Source organism: Bombina bombina, chromosome 2, assembly GCF_027579735.1.
Source record: "Bombina bombina isolate aBomBom1 chromosome 2, aBomBom1.pri, whole genome shotgun sequence".
Taxonomy (NCBI): domain Eukaryota; kingdom Metazoa; phylum Chordata; class Amphibia; order Anura; family Bombinatoridae; genus Bombina; species Bombina bombina.
The window spans coordinates 1,027,527,829-1,027,544,470 of NC_069500.1; the positions used below are offsets into that span (position 1 = coordinate 1,027,527,829).

General features: G+C 39.6%; 1 protein-coding gene across 1 annotated transcript in view; it reads right to left on the minus strand.

The window, feature by feature from the left end:
- Positions 1 to 353: 353 nt before the first annotated feature.
- The window catches only part of LOC128650000 (uncharacterized), a 41,238-nt gene continuing 24,949 nt past the window's right edge, over positions 354 to 16,642 (minus strand). Inside the window, exons 2-5 of the mRNA XM_053703623.1 lie at positions 4,659 to 4,814; positions 3,509 to 3,637; positions 3,299 to 3,436; positions 354 to 3,160 (exon numbers count right to left, since the gene is read on the minus strand). Of these exons, the coding sequence (XP_053559598.1) occupies positions 3,071 to 3,160; positions 3,299 to 3,436; positions 3,509 to 3,637; positions 4,659 to 4,814 (513 nt within the window). The 3' untranslated portion in view covers positions 354 to 3,070. The remainder of the gene's footprint in view (positions 3,161 to 3,298; positions 3,437 to 3,508; positions 3,638 to 4,658; positions 4,815 to 16,642) is intronic.

Sequence of the window (16,642 nt, forward strand, 5' to 3'; positions counted from 1 at the left end):
CAACTTTCCAATTTACTTCTATTATCAAATGTTCTTTGTTTTCTTGTTATCCTTTGTTTAAAAGCAGGGAACGAAGTTCAGGAGTGTGCACGTGTCTGCAGAATTATATGGCAGCAGTTTTGCTACTATGTTATACATGTTATACATTAGCAAGAGCACTATTCCCTGTCATTTAGAGCTTCAGGTATGTGCACGCTACCTACCTAGGTATCTTGACAAATAACATGAGAACAAAGTAAGTTTGATAATAGAACTAAATTGGAAACTTTTAAAATTGTATTCTATATCTGAATGAAAGAAAAATGTCCCCTAAATACCTCCAGCTCTCTGAAGTAAAATAAAGGTAACACTACTTAAAAAAGGAAGTTTCTTTTTATTTAACATATGTTTACATGTAACCAACAAACATTTAGCAATAAGACACTTTGTAAAAATGATCAGATCTTAACATTTTACAAGATCTCCAAAAGAAAAACCATGGATTCTTCTGATACACATTTATTTAAAGGGACATTGAATACATGTATGAATATTGTTATTATATAAAAGAGGGTATTTTAAAATGTATTCTAGTTGTTGTCTTTTTTTTTTTTTTTCCCTTCTTCAAACCAGTGTTTTGCAAACTTGAATTTAATTGAATTGCAGTTTTAGAGTTTACCAAAAGAGGGTCAATCATAATCCTTTAGATAAATGTATCTAACAATTTACAATGGAAAAAATCGCCATTAGAGTCTATGGAGATTTTTGTACATAAATCAAGATACACGTAGATTTTGATCAAGCGCATACATTTTTATGAAAGCATTGAAAGGCTTTGTGACTAAACAGAAACGTTTACATAAATAATATGATTTAACCTTTTAGTTTTTTTACTAAAAAAAAAAAAACCAGATGAGCACATTGTATAAATAATATGGAGATCAAATATATATCACACTTCAAATAAGCAGAGCTTAGCTAGATAGCTACACGTGCTGACACAGATGCACTGACTACATATTCTGACAGGTTCAAGATTTGCTGTCTTACATATAGATCACTGTAAATTTGCTGCTTGAAGAAAAATAGTGCAGCCGTCATACAAATATACCAATAACTTTCCCACAGGATTGGAGACTTAACATTGGGGGGGAAAAAAAGTGTAGGGTCTGAAAAAATTCAGTTGAAGACTCCATTATGGACCCTGGCTCTTAGGTTGGACAAGTGACAACTAGACTTTTGCATTTCTCCCTATGCTTATGGAAGACACCTGTTCGGAACAATACGTTTCCCTATTAGCTTTACACTGAGATCAGAAGAATAGATTCAGTTTTACAGAAAGACACAGAATGCACTGCCTAAGCTTTATGTTGTTATATTTGGTTTACTTAGAGAAATCCAATACTTCTATATAGGATTTCATTCCCCCCACCCCCTCTCTTTGGTTTCCATTTACAAGAACACAATCACAGATTCACACAAATCATGAATTCAAGCCAAGGGCTGCAACTAGCAATATATAAATACATTTGATATTACAGTCACTGAGCAAATGCTGCAAATTGCACTGCAGACACATTTCCCAAACCTTGTTCAATGGACCTTTAGTAGTTGCTTAATAACAAACTAATACAATGCTTATTTCTAAAGGGGCGATGCACAGGGAGAAAAAGGGGACAGCAGCTCTAGCTGTAAAGGCTGTAGCTGATATGTGTGGAGTAGGAAGTGAGAGCTTGGTCCTTGGCTTGTGAGAGCTAACTTAAAGGGACATTATACACTAGATTTTTCCTTGTATAAATGTTTTGTAGATGATCCATTTATATAGCCCATACAGGGTTTTTTTTTTTTTTTAAATGGATAGTTTTGCTTATTTTTAAATAACTTTGTTCTGATTTTCAGACTCCAGCGTGTTCCCGTTTGAGTAAAGGGCCTTTTCATATGCAAATGAAGGGGGAAGGGGAGTGTCTGCTATTTCCCACTAGCAGTGGGTGTTCCAGTAACCTTTTAAACAGAGCTAAACTGGAAGCTTCTAAGCAAGTTTTTAAAAATTGTTTTATACTGGATTTTTATTAGTATCTGTGCATATTGTTCTATATTGTTATAGTAGCGTCTATTACATGCAGAAAATTGGTGTATACTATCCCTTTAAAGGTTCCATTAACATTCCCAAAGCTATGTACCATGGCTGAACTGGTAAATATATCTACTTAAAAACAAATGTATGTTGCCCCAACCACTCTGAAAACAACTCTCCACCCAATTCCAAAATAATAGTTAAAGCAGAAATTGTCCTAAATTAGACAACATTCAGCTTTTACTTAAAAGGACAATGAAGTCAAAATGAAACTTTGATTGGATAGATAATGACATTTTAAACAACTTTCCAATTTACTTCTATTATAAATTTTACTAAGTTCTCTTGGTGTCCTTTGTTAAAGAGTATTCCTAGATGAGCACAGGAGCGTGCAGGTGTCTCAAGCCCTCTGCAAGAGTGTTTGTAACATTATTTATAGCAATGTTACAAACACTGCTGCCACAGACACATGCACGCTCCTAAGCTCCTATCAGTCTACCTAGGTTATGTTTTCAACAAAGAATACTAAATAGAATAAAGCAAATTTGAGAACAGAAGTAAAATTGAAAGGTTGTTTAAAATGACATGCTCTAAATCATAGGTTTCATTTTGACTTTACTGTCCCTTAAATTACACCTGCAAACCTGTATTATAAATGAAGACAATTAACAATATAACAAGATTACATACTGAAATATAATTTAATGTCAATCCCCCCCCCCAAAAAAAAGAACCATAATATATTGAATTTATACAAACCTTTTAAGATTTATACATACAGAGACACATATTTACAGAAGATAAACTTGCTGAGACAATTCAAAGGTTAAACTGCAACAAACACATATTACATAAAAGTGAGCGTGCTGGCACAGGATTCTTACAATAAATAGGTCCTTTGATGCAACTTAAATCTACAAAAATAGTTTTAAACAGTGTACTGGCTTTATACAGCATCAATTCAACCACAACATTTTAAAGAAGAGATAAAGCAAAATGTGCATATGAAGCTGGCGATCAGTAAAGGCTGGTCTTCCTCATGATTCTCAGAAACTCCTGTTCATTTATTTCCCCATCCCCATCACGGTCTGCTTCATCAATCATTTCCTGTAACATAAAATGATACATATATTATACTCAGAAAAACATAGTTATGCATTTAAATTCTATTTGATTCCAAACATGCCAGCAGCAAATACTGTACATTGTTGTATTATTTGGCTATAACATCAGGTTGCATCATACCTGCAGCTCCTCATCTGTTAAATTCTCTCCTAATTCCTTTGCGACCCTTTTCAGGTTTTTAAAGGATATCTTCCCTGTCCCATCATCATCAAATAATCGAAAAGCCTTCATAATTTCTTCTTTTGAATCTTTCTCACTCTGTCAATAGAATGTTATGGTTATGTTTGAGCATATTAAAAGTAAAATAACTAAATAGCTATGACAATTTACCATTTTTTGAGTCATAAGAGCTAAAAAGTCCTCAAAATCAATAGTGCCGGAACCATCTTTGTCAATGTCTGCAATCATTTTTTTCATTTCTTCTTTCTTTGGCTCAAAGCCTAAAGCCCGCATGGCCACCTGTTAAAAAAAAAAAAAGTTGGATTTAAATATTTAATTTGTTACTATTTTTCACAAGGATTGTCATGCATAGAAAACATATCTACATAATGAGTTGCCCAATAGAAAAAAAAAATGTTATATGAGAGGCCGGTATTTACATTCAGAATTTCATGATTTCTAAACAAAGTTAAAACACTAGCATAAACCGTTTGTCTACCTATGACATAAGTAGTTACTTGACAAACTATGGGTTACTAAACAAACAGCATTTTCCTTCCCTTTTACAATTGCAACCTGCCACCTGGTATTTCTAGTTGCCATGGTAACTTGGCACCCGGTATTTGTTGATCAATGTATTAAGAGAATAAATTATATATGAGTGGTTTCCCTTTCGTTCCAATACCAAGCGCTTGTTCAGAGGGAACTGAAGAGCCTCCCTAAACATCATACATACATACAGACCGGTAATATTTTAATAGGTTCAGGTTCACTCTGAACCTATTTTTGCCTAGCATCTCACCCTTTATAGTTCAAACGTTTGACATATGTGATTTTTCAGGTCTTTTTCCCCGATTGGAGAGATAGCAGTGCTCTCTGAATTTTGTTATGTTTTTATACATCATTTATATATTAGCTTAATGGTGGCATGGTCCACAACCGTTTTTTAATATTGTTATTAAACATTATGTTTTATTTTAGTTAAATGTAATTCCCTTCTTTCCATACCGTACTCCACTCCATGATATAACACGGTATTACGACCTGTATGTGTGCCCTAATAATGCTTCTGTCCTCCCCTTCCCTCCCTTGAGAGGCCCAGAAATAGAATCCAATCCCATATGCAGCAGTTCCTTATAGCAGAAGTCATACATTTCGTAGATAATAAAATATGGAGTGTGGGTAAACAGATTAATGGGCCTATATATTCTCATGAGGAAAATAATTTCTATAGCTCTTCATTTTATTTACACAGCTACTTAAATATTGTAAGCATAAATCAAATAAATGAATCGATATACAATTCTATGTTAAATCATACCTTTAGTTCCTTCACGTCAATAGTACCAGATCCATCTGTGTCAAACAAATCAAAAGCTTCACGAATTTCCTGCTTTTGTTCCTCTGTTAGTTCTGGTTTTGCCCCAGTTTTTTTACGCTGAGCAACACCCAACCCAGGTCTTCTCAGAACAGACGCCTTCAAATAAAGAAAGGGCATAATTTATAAATAAATAAATATTCTTATTGAGATATGTACAGATAATTCATACACACACACACAATATATATGTGCCTTCTACATTTTATTTTGAACAATTTCATAGCAAAATCTTTCAGGAACATTAACCCCTTTACTACTAGGAATTTCAAAGAAAAACCTGTCCATAGTATAGGAGAGTTTTTAGCATTTTTGCTATCACTCTGTTTAAACAGAAATAGAGTCTTTGTTTTTTTGATTTACCTATGAAAAATATAAATATATTTAAAAGTAGACAACCCAAAGTATTGATCTAGGCCCATTTTGGTATATTTGATGCCTCTCAGCAAAGTCAGCCTGGACTTCATTTCTAACAAATATCTATATGCAAAAAAGGTAAATAAATACCAGCTATGAGGTTAGGGAAAAAATATCTAATCAGCTCTTAAAATAACAGATATGTACCAGATTCAACATCCAAGTATATATTACAATTTATTAAAAATATATATAAAAAAAAATAAAATAAAAAAGGGTCCAAAGCGCTACGGACTTCCAGGACAAAACCATACAAAAAGTTATCTATACAGTATATATAATCAGCAACAGCAAGCAATCAGCTAATAATTGTGCAAACAGATAATAGTGTACATCAATTAAAATAACTCCCTTCAATCTAGGGCTAAGTGAAAATAATAAGCTTGCCACTTTATCATGGAAAGCATAGTCCCATTTTGAAAGTTTCGCCAAAGAGCAGGCCCACTGTCTAAGACATTGAAAACCTCTGCTTTAAAGCAGATGGACATTGAGTATTTTCAATAAAAATAAAAAAAAAATTATAAAAAAACAAAACACTAGACTAGATAAACTAATGCGTCACAATTAGGGGTGTGCATGACTAATAATTTTACAATCGACTAGTCGAGGGCTGTTGCTTTCGACTAGTCGAAATCACCCCCTCTTGTCAGAAAATAGGTATTAAATGCAAAATATTTTTAATGCAATTGTAAAATGTTCCTTTTTTTTATTTTTATTTATTTTTAAAACCTAGTCAACACAACAACCCTAATATGTGAACTAAAAACTAAATATGCGAAGCGCGTCCATGCAAGTTTTTATTTAACAAAAACCATCAACTACTTGGCAATGTCCATAATATTTTAATTATATTAATTAATTGTTCTTGTTAAGAAAAATGAGCATGTCCACATGCTCCGGGATTAGACAATTACGTAGTCTGTTGACTATCAGGCCCGCAGCTGAGAAAACTCGTTCAGCTGGTACAGATGTTGCCGGGATGCACAGGTATGCTTTCGCTAGCCGTGATAATTTCCTGTACTTGAATTCATTTGCCTTCCACCATGCCAGAGGGTCTTCAAATGGAGGAATGCGCTCATCTTGCATGTAGTTGTCCAGCTTGGTTTGACATTGCATCCTCTGTATAGTAGTCATCTCTGAATAATGTTGCCATAGCAGTAACAGTGCGACGTTGCTTTTCAGGTGGTCCGCTTACCACTGTACTTGTACTACTTGGTTCATTTTCGGTGACATCACCACCGTTTTCCATAACATAAAACAATTCCGCAACTTTGTTTGCGACTGCTTTCTTGACCGTGTCTTCTGTAAACTTAAGGTGTTTGTGCCTGGGGTCTAGAAATGAAGCGATGAGCGCCACATTATGCAATTTTCCTGTGCTTGTAGGTGCAAAGCAGCGCTTAAGGGACTCCGATACAGTTGTTTTAAACTGTGATACTTTTGTTGACTCTCCTGTAGTACTAATGAGATGCTTGGACAGGAGAGTGGCTGTGAATCATAGAGACTGATACCTCAGACTCTCCGCACAAACCAGTTGTAGCACATTTCAAGGAGCTTAACACTGGAAGTAGCTCTTCGATAGTGAGCCAAATATCGTCAGCCAGGTCAAGTGTGCGAGCATCTGTCAACTTTGTGTACACCCTGTCAGACAGGACTGCGACAATTGCCCATCTCTGTTCCAGTAAGCGCTCAAACATGTCATAGATGGAATTCCATCGGGTACGGCAGTACTGCACGAGGCGGTGCTCAGGCAGAGATTGTTGTTTTTGTTTCATCTTCAGCGCCTGAGTAGCTGTTGTGCTGTGATGAAAATGTGATACAAGACGACTGGCCGCACCCACTACATGTTGTATGACACCAAGTTTAATGCCATCGTTGAATGCAAGCTGCAAAGTGTGCGCAAAGCACGGATTTGACTCCCATTCTAATGCCGAGTTTGCTAAAACGATATTGCTTGCGCTGTCATGAACACAAGCAGTGATTTTGCCCCGCAAATCTCAATGGTCTACTGCAGTGTTCAACACATTAGCGAGATTCTCTGCTGTATGCCTCTCTGGCATGGCACGGGTCTGTAGAACCACACTTTTCATTTCCCAGTCTGTTATGAAATGACAAGTTATGGTAATGTAGGACTCGGTAGTTAATGCTGTCCACGCGTCAATTGTAATTGCAGCCTTCTCGACTTTTGCCAAGGTTTTGCGGACAGAACTAGCCAAACCTACGTGCATTTTTTCAAGCCGAGTTGCAACTGTTTTTCGTGCAGGGACAGTGTTTCTCCTGTTAAGTGTAGTCAGTCCACGGGTCATCCATTACTTATGGGATTATAACTCCTCCCTAACAGGAAGTGCAAGAGGATCACCCAAGCAGAGCTGCAATATAGCTCCTCCCCTCTACGTCATATCTAGTCATTCTCTTGCACCTAACCAATAGATAGGATGTGTGAGAGGACAGTGGTTATTAAAACTTAGTTTTTATTTCTTCAATCAAAAGTTTGTTATTTTAAACGGCACCGGAGTGTGTTGTTTTTTCTCAGGCAGTATTAGAAGAAGAATCTACCCGAGTTTGTGTATGATCTTAGCGGACGTAACTAAGATCCATTTGCTGTTCTCGGCCATTCTGAGGAGCGAGGTAGCTTCAGAACAGGGGACAGCGGGCAGGGTTCACCTGCAAAGAGGTATGTTGCAGTATATTATTTTCTAAGGAATGGAATTGACTGAGAAAATACTGCTAATACCGATAAAATGTAAGTACAGCCTTAAATGCAGTAGTAGCAACTGGTATCAGGCTGTTATGTATGTATGTTGGCACTGAAGTATTTCTGGGGAATGGCACTTCACTAAGAAAATACTGTATACATATAACTTATAGCCTTTCTGCAGTGATAGCAACAGGCTTTTATTATCATTTCATATATTTATATTTAAAACGTTTACTGGCAGGTTAATCGTTTTTCTCTCTGAGGTACTTGGTGAAAAATTTATGGGCATTATTTTCCACTTGGCTGTCGTCTATTTTGAATAAATTCAGTTTACTGAGCTTCCCCACTGTTGTATCATGAGTGGGAGGGGCCTATTTTGGCGCTTTTACTACGCATAAAAAATTCAGTCACAGTCTTCCTTATTCTCCCTGCATGATCCAGAACGTCTCTGCAGAGCTCAGGGGTCTCCAAAACTAGTTTTGAGGGAGGTAATCACTCACAGCAGACCTGTGAGACTGTGTTTTGACTGTGATAAAAACGTATATATAATAGTTGTTATCCGTTTTTCTGGGTATTAAGGGGTTAATCATCCATTGCTAGTGGGTGCATTCCTTTGCTAAATTAATGCATTTACTGTAAAAATTTGGTTTCTATAACTAATCCGGTTCATTGTTATTGCAACTGTGACAGTTTTTTGTGTGCTTCTTAAAGGCACAGTAACGTTTTTTATATTGCTTGAAAATTGTTTTGAAAAGTATTTTCCAAGCTTGCTAGTCTAACTGCTAGTTTGTTTAAACATGTCTGACACAGAGGAATCTCTTTGTGCAATATGTTCAAAGGCCAATGTGGAGCCCAATAGAAATTTGTGTACTAATTGCATTGATGCTACTTTAAATAAAAGCCAATCTGTACATGTTAAGAAAATTTCACCAGACAACGAGGGGAAAGTTATGCCGACTAACTCTCCTCACGTGTCAGTACCTGCATCTCCCGCTCAGGAGGTGCGTGATATTGTGACGCCAAGTACATCAGGGCGGCCATTACAAATCACTTTGCAAGACATGGCTAATGTTATGACTGAAGTTTTATCTAAATTGCCAGAACTTAGAGGTAAACGCGACCACTCTGAGGTGAGAACAGAGTACGCTGATAATGTTAGAGCCATGTCTGATACTGCGTCACAAGTGGCAGAGCATGAAGACGGAGAGCTTCATTCTGTAGGTGACGGATCTGATCCAAATAGACTGGACTCAGACATTTCAAATTTTTAATTTAAGCTTCAGAACCTCCGTGTACTATTAGGGGAGGTATTAGCGGCTCTGAATGATTGTAACACGGTTGCAATCCCAGAGAAATTATGTAGGCTGGATAGATACTATGCGGTACCGGCGTGTACTGACGTCTTTCCTATACCTAAGAGGCTTACAGAGATTATTAACAAGGAGTGGGATAGGCCCGGTGTACCCTTTTCCCCCCCTCCTATATTTAGAAAAATGTTTCCAATAGACGCCACCACACGGGACTTATGGCAGACGGTCCCTAAGGTGGAGGGAGCAGTTTCTACTCTGGCTAAGCGTATCACTATCCCGGTGGAGGATAGCTGTGCTTTTTCAGATCCAATGGATAAAAAGTTAGAGGGTTACCTTAAGAAAATGTTTACTCAACAAGGTTTTATATTACAACCCCTCGCATGCATTGCGCCTGTCACGGCTGCGGCAGCATTCTGGTTTGAGTCTCTGGAAGAGACCCTTGAGACAGCTCCATTGGATGAGATTATAAACAAGCTTAAAACCCTTAAGCTAGCTAATTCATTTATTTCTGATGCCGTAGTACATCTAACTAAGCTTACGGCTAAGAATTCCGGATTCGCCATTCAGGCGCGCAGAGCGCTGTGGCTAAAATCCTGGTCAGCTGATGTGACTTCTAAATCTAAATTGCTTAACATACCTTTCAAAGGGCAGACATTATTCGGGCCCGGTTTGAAGGAAATTATCGCTGACATTACTGGAGGTAAGGGCCATGCCCTGCCTCAAGACAGAGCCAAACCAAGGGCTAGACAGTCTAATTTTCGTGCCTTTCGTAACTTCAAGGCAGGAGCAGCATCAACTTCCTCCGCTCCAAAACAGGAAGGATCTGTTGCTCGCTACAGACAGGGCTGGAAACCTAACCAGACCTGGAACAAGGGCAAGCAGGCCAGAAAACCTGCTGCTGCCCCTAAGACAGCATGAAGTGAGGGCCCCCAATCCGGAAACGGATCTAGTAGGGGGCAGACTTTCTCTCTTCGCCCAGGCTTGGGCAAGAGATGTCCAGGATCCCTGGGCGTTAGAGATCATATCTCAGGGATATCTTCTGGACTTCAAAGCTTCTCCTCCAAAAGGGAGATTTCATCTTTCAAGGTTGTCAACAAACCAGATAAAGAAAGGAGGCGTTTCTACGCTGTGTACAAGATCTTTTACTAATGGGAGTGATCCACCCGGTTCCGCGGTCGGAGCACTGACAAGGGTTTTTTTTTTGAAAATACTTTTTTTTATTGAAGTTGAAACAAATATTGACAAACAAAATTCGCCATTAAGTCACAGTTACATTGAAGTGAGCAGTACATTATCCATGACTATAAATAGAGATTATCAACAAATAGAGAGAGAGTAACATATCAGATTTTAAAATGGAGATAGAAGAGAGATTAGGCGAGGTATGATAGAACTTCATTTTATATTGTATTATTGACAGATGATCTCCACATTGCAGTAGGAAAAATACCCTTTAAATTATCTGGGTCTAAGGTATCAACTTGTGGAGATTTAGCATATGTGTCGACCACTTTTGGGCCGAGGTATATAAGGGGGAAGGGGAAGACAGCGGGCAAGAGCCGCTTAAGTATAAGGGGAAGATGGAGGGGCGGAGCTTTCCATCTGGGGAGGTGGAGCCTATAATATAGCTGAGGATGAGATGGTTCCCTCGCTTGTTAGGTATCTTCTGAGGATGGTGCTAGGGTTATGAGGTTGTTATTCTGGAGAAGTCAGTAGGACTTGTGTCTATCTACTTAAAGTAAATACTATAATGTAATAGGGATATTAGGAGAATAGTATACAGTATAGTTATGCAGTCTAGAGGGACAATGGAGGTAGGATGCCGCCAATATAAATATAATTGTGTTTAACGTATTAATTGGCTGAGTTTAAATATAGTTACAGATATGGACATGAAGATCGGGGATGGCTATAGAGTTCAAGGGGGGAGGTTGACAGTGGTGACTATGGGATACTCGATGTATATCTTTGATTGTTACTGGTGGAGGGTAAGGTGATGTGGGGACAGAAATATTCTGATAGGAAAGCAAGCTAGAGGGCATGTGTAGGCAAAATTTATGACACTGTTAGCTATGCATATGTTTAACAAGGACTATTAGTGGGGAGCTTAATAGCATGTAGTATTTAGTATGACATCTAGAACACTTTTTGACTATAGGAAACAGGAGTCGGGATCTATCTAGATGGGGAGTCTCGCTTATTAGTATATGTATATATGATCAGTAAATGTAAATTAAGTCAGCAGTGGCATAGATATATCTACCCCAGATTACCGGTAATGAGGAATATGAGATTTCCCTGTCATGGTACGGGCGTTCTGCTGTATGTAAGCATGAGTCCTTACAAACTCCAGATCTTAGTTCAATCAGGGGGCAGCTAATATCTTGGGGAGAGTGTTGCGTTCAACTATCGTTGTCCAGGATACTAACTTTTGCATATTCACCATTTTGCTACAGCGCTTGCTATCATGAAGCATAAAAAAAAGGTCTAACAAGGGGCTCTAGGGGAAGGATAAGGTGTACCTATAGTACAACTGGTTTATAGTGAGTCTATCTACTTCGGTATGGGGGATAACAAGAACACCTCTGTAAACATTTAAAGTGGGAGCAATAAGTAGGTTATTCAAAAGAACAGCCAAAAGTTATGTTACATTTTTACCCTCATATATATATAAACGAAGAATGCCATTAAGGGTATCTAACAAACTGTTGTCAAACTATTGGCATATATAATTGTTAAATAAGTAGCAGATGAGCTTAGATGAAAAATGTAAGACCTATATCAGAATATAAACATATCAAACATTAACTTAATTTTAGCACACATAAACAGCCCTAAATAACGTCAGAGATCCCAGTAAGACCCTAAGCTAAAACAAGATCTGAGTCTGAGGGGCAAATTATAAGTAATATTGTTGTCTAACCTGAGTTATGAGTAAATAAAATGCAAAGTATAGAGCCCATTTGTAGCATAGACGTGTCAAAGTATTGAGCTGCTATGTAAGCAACTGTCATAAAGATACTTCATACAAAGAAAAACATATGTAATCTATAGTAAAGGAGTGGTCCAATGTAAAGAAGGTTCCTGTCAAAAGAAGCAAATCTAACATATATCCAGCTGCTTATAGTAGTTACAGAGGAAAAAGTAACTGATAGTGTGAACCGTAAACAAACCACAATAATAATAGGTATAAAGCATTGCATGCATATAATAGGATTGAATTGTAGGTGTCCCTCTAAGGAACTCTAATGGGAAGTTGCATAGATATTAGGCATCTACAGAAAAAAAATCATAGTACCCCATGATTCAATATTAGTATAAATCAGCAGACATGTTAACAAACTATATTCTAAGTATAAGAAACATCTGAATGAGAGACTAACATAACTAATGCCTAAGGTTAGGACTAACTATAATAGGGTATATAGTATCTGGGTTGCCTAGCCCACTCCCGTGACCAGTAGTCCCAGAGATGCAGTAATTAACATGGGCAAGGCTTTCAGGGCATGGAACGAAGGTACCAATAAAGAAGGAGCAGGAGTGTTGCAGAGTGGGCCCAGCAAGTCCAGCATGGCAGAGAGTCCAAGGCAAGTGTACTCTGACCTCCTCATTCGGCTCTGAAAAATCTCCTTGTCACCTACTCCACAGAGAAAGAACGTATGAGTGTCTCCAATACTGTTTGAGGTAAGTCTGATTCTCTCCAGCTCTGCCCCGACCGGCCGCCTTGGGGCAAGAGCAGAGCAAACAGTTGCGCATTGGAGATAAATGTCCGGGCTGCTCTCTGGGCGCAGTGTGATCTGGGGAACTATCATGTTAGCCTGTTCCAGCGGAGTAGATAAAACGCTGTCGGTCTTAGCTGCTGTCAAGCTATGGGGGTCAAGATGTTGCAGAGCAGTGTCTTCCGCTGGTGGGCGAGTAGCAGTATCATGAACCTCCTCTGAAGTATCCGACAGGTCCCCCCGGTCGAGAGAGAGGCACCGGATGAGCGAGGTAAACTGAGCATCCATGCGGAGCTCCAGGGCAGCGAGTGCTCTTTCAATTTGGTACTCCATTCACTCCGCCGGTTAGAGGATCTATATTACCCCCCAGAGGTGGATGTCAGGAGGGGATCTAGGGTCTGGGTGCAAGTAGATTGCAACGTTTAACTGTTCCAATAGTGGTATCTTCAGCTTGTATTGGGGCTTAATCGTGTCCCTCTTACCCAGTATGCTAAACCCTGAACTTTGTGCAATAAACGATCTCCAGATCTGCTTCTGCGGTATAGGGCTTCCACGTGGTAGAGAAGATGGCTGCTCCTAGATGTTCTGTGCATCAGTCGGCCTGTAAAACAGCTACCGTCTCCTTTATGTAACTGTTATTCAGTGTCCCAATGAATCCTAACCTTCTCTTAGGACCCAGGGATGTCTGTAATGTGGATTGAAGCTGGGCTGAACGGCCAAATAAATAAAATTATAAGCTGTTTCCACAGAGCTGTAGTGAAGTGCGACCGTTCAGGTCCCAGGCTAGCTCCGCCCCCACTGACAAGGGTTTTACTCAAATCTGTTTGTGGTTCCCAAGAAAGAAGGAACCTTCAGACCAATCTTGGATTTAAAAATCCTAAACAAATTCCTAAGAGTTCCATCGTTCAAAATGGAAACTATTCGGACAATCTTACCCATGATCCAAAAGGGTCAGTACATGACCACAGTGGATTTTTTTTTTTTTTATAAATTTTTTTTATTATTTTGAAAGATGAATGAACATAAGAGCATCAAAAGCATGTACATACATATCAATAGTACATAAATCAGGAATAACAGAATTAACCAGAGATAGTGATATATAAAATAGTCACATAAAATAAGGAACACAAGAGAGAGAATGCTGGTTGTTTGAGTCTATATTCGGTGTCTGTTGGTCAACGATCTTATTCCCACCTCTCCATGGGAGAGTGCTAAAGTCCATTTGTTGTGGAAAAAAGACCCATATTATTAATAACCCGTATAAATCAGCAAACTCCGTAGTGTATAGAAGTTTCATCATCATAAATGTTCATACCAAAACTATAGCTTAAACATAGAATATGACAATCAGAAGTGTTAACCAGATTATATATAGAGAAAAATAGAAACTGTGTCAAGCTATCCAAAAAAATAAAAAAAGGGGGGGGGGGAAGAGAAAAGAAAAGAAAAAAAAAAAAGGGAGGGAGGTATACACCGACAGGGCATATGAGCGGGGGAGATTGGGAGGGTTCAGATAAGGGAAAGGAAAGGGGGAATGGGCAGGAGGATATAAGTAGCATCGGCTACAACCAACCCGAGGGACCTAATGTCCCCAAAGTGTCTGTAGGAGGAATTACTCTGGGCGAAGTGCCCAAATTTTGGACTGAAGGTCTGCTGACCCGTGGACATGGGAGACATAGGACTCCATTCTTTTAACAAAATCCAGTATATCCATCACCTGCTCCCAAGAAGGGACAATGCGTTGCAGCCACATACGAGCTACAGCTAATTTAACAGCTAGAAATAGGTAAATACAGAATAATTTCTGAGGTAGAGTCAATTTCCTAGGCAAGATGTGAAACAGGCATGAACTAGGGGACAAAGGTAAGTGAATATTCCCTGAAGAGCAGTATCGGATTGATTTTTGCCAAAGCGGCTGAATCTGACGGCAAGACCACCAGATATGATGAGGCGTTCCCAACTCCTCACAGCCCCTCCAACATTTGGGTGAATTGACTGCAGAGATTTTAAACAAACGGATAGGGGTCATATGCCATTGTAGCATAACCTTGAGAAATAGCTCGTACAGAGTTATGCAGTGTATGGCTTTCTTGGTTAATTGGACTGCAATCCGCCATTGTTGTGGCTCGTTTGAAACCATCAGGGAAGATTCCCATCGCCGTATTGGAGGAGACTTATAGAAAACTGGAGGCTTCATGAGTGTAAGATACGAGATGGACAAAAGTTTACCGGGAGATGTCATAGAGTCCCAGCGAACTTCCCAAGCGGTTTTAGACCTCAATGGGCCCGCACCAAAGCCCCACGAGAGGAGAAGGCTACGTAGTCTCCAGAATTCAAAGTGCAGTCGAGGAGGCGGATTAAACTTCCGGAGAAAGTCCTGATAAGTTAGTAACTTATCCCCTGCATAGAAATCTGCTATTCTAGTCAAACCCAAAGCGAGCCATAAGTTGGGATGGGAGTCTGGCAATGACAATAGCAGTCCCCTCAGGGAATGCGATGGCGAGGGATGCGGCGATACGGCCGAAAGGTTGTGAACCTTATCCCAAACCTGCAAATTCGATTTGACAATAGGATTAGCCAAAAGGGCTGGCGTCCTAGAGTGTCTGGGGATCCACACCAGATCCTGTAGGGTGAACCCAGCCGGGAGGGATGCTTGTTCAATCTCTGCCCATCGACTCTCCAATGGCAGCTTCCATTGGGTTACATGAGAGTCTGGCAGCCTCATGGTATTTTAGGATATTGGGGGCAGCCGCCCCACCAGCCAGAAGAGGTTGTTGTAGAATATTAGTAGCAAGTCTCGGAACCTTATTGCGCCAAATGAATTTGTTACATAGCTGTTGAAATTTGTAAATTGTAGATCTAGGAATCGGGATGGGTAGAGAGCGGAATAGGTAGGTAAGCTTTGGTAGGAGGCTCATTTTGAAGGCCGCGATACGACCCAGCCATAACAGTGACGGAACATTCCAAGTGTCGGTCGATTTTTCAATAGTTGACAATAAGGGATTAAAATTCAATTCTATCATCTTCGGAATACTATGCGAGAGATAAACCCCGAGATGTTTGATGTGTGTCGTAGACCACACAAACTTATAAGTGCGTTTCAGCTCATTAAGAGTCCCGTCCGAAATGTTAATAGCGTACGCCTCAGTCTTGAGGACATTTAGCTTGCAGTAACTGACTAAGGAGAATTTATTCAGTAGGGAAAATAGGTGGGGAAGAGAAGCAATAGGATCCGACACAAGCACTGTTAGGTCATCTGCAAACAAAGCAGTCTTCTGCTCCGTTCGATGGATACATACCCCTTGGATTAAGGGGCAGGACCGGATGGCCTCGGCTAAGGGTTCCATCATGAGGGCAAAAATAAGTGGGGACATTGGACATCCTTGTCTCGTGCCGTTCGTTATTAAAAAAGGTCTGGAGCAAAACCCCAGACCCCTGACTACTGCCGACGGGGTAGAGTAAAGTGCCGCGATTGCCGTGATGAAGGGCTCCGGGAGACCAAAGCGCCGCAGCACAGCAAACATATATTTCCAGTTCACCCTGTCGAAGGCCTTCTCAGCGTCCAACGACAGGGTGACACAGGGCAAGTGGGAACCATGAGCCTCAAGGTAGACATTCAGGAGACGTCTTGTATTATCTGGGCCTTGCCGGTGTAAGACAAAGCCCACCTGATCTGGTCTGACCAGCACTGGTAGTAAGGAGTTGAGGCGCGAAGCTAAAATCTTAGCATACAACTTAACGTCCAGGTTCAACAGTGAAATCGGCCTATAGCTGCCACAAAGG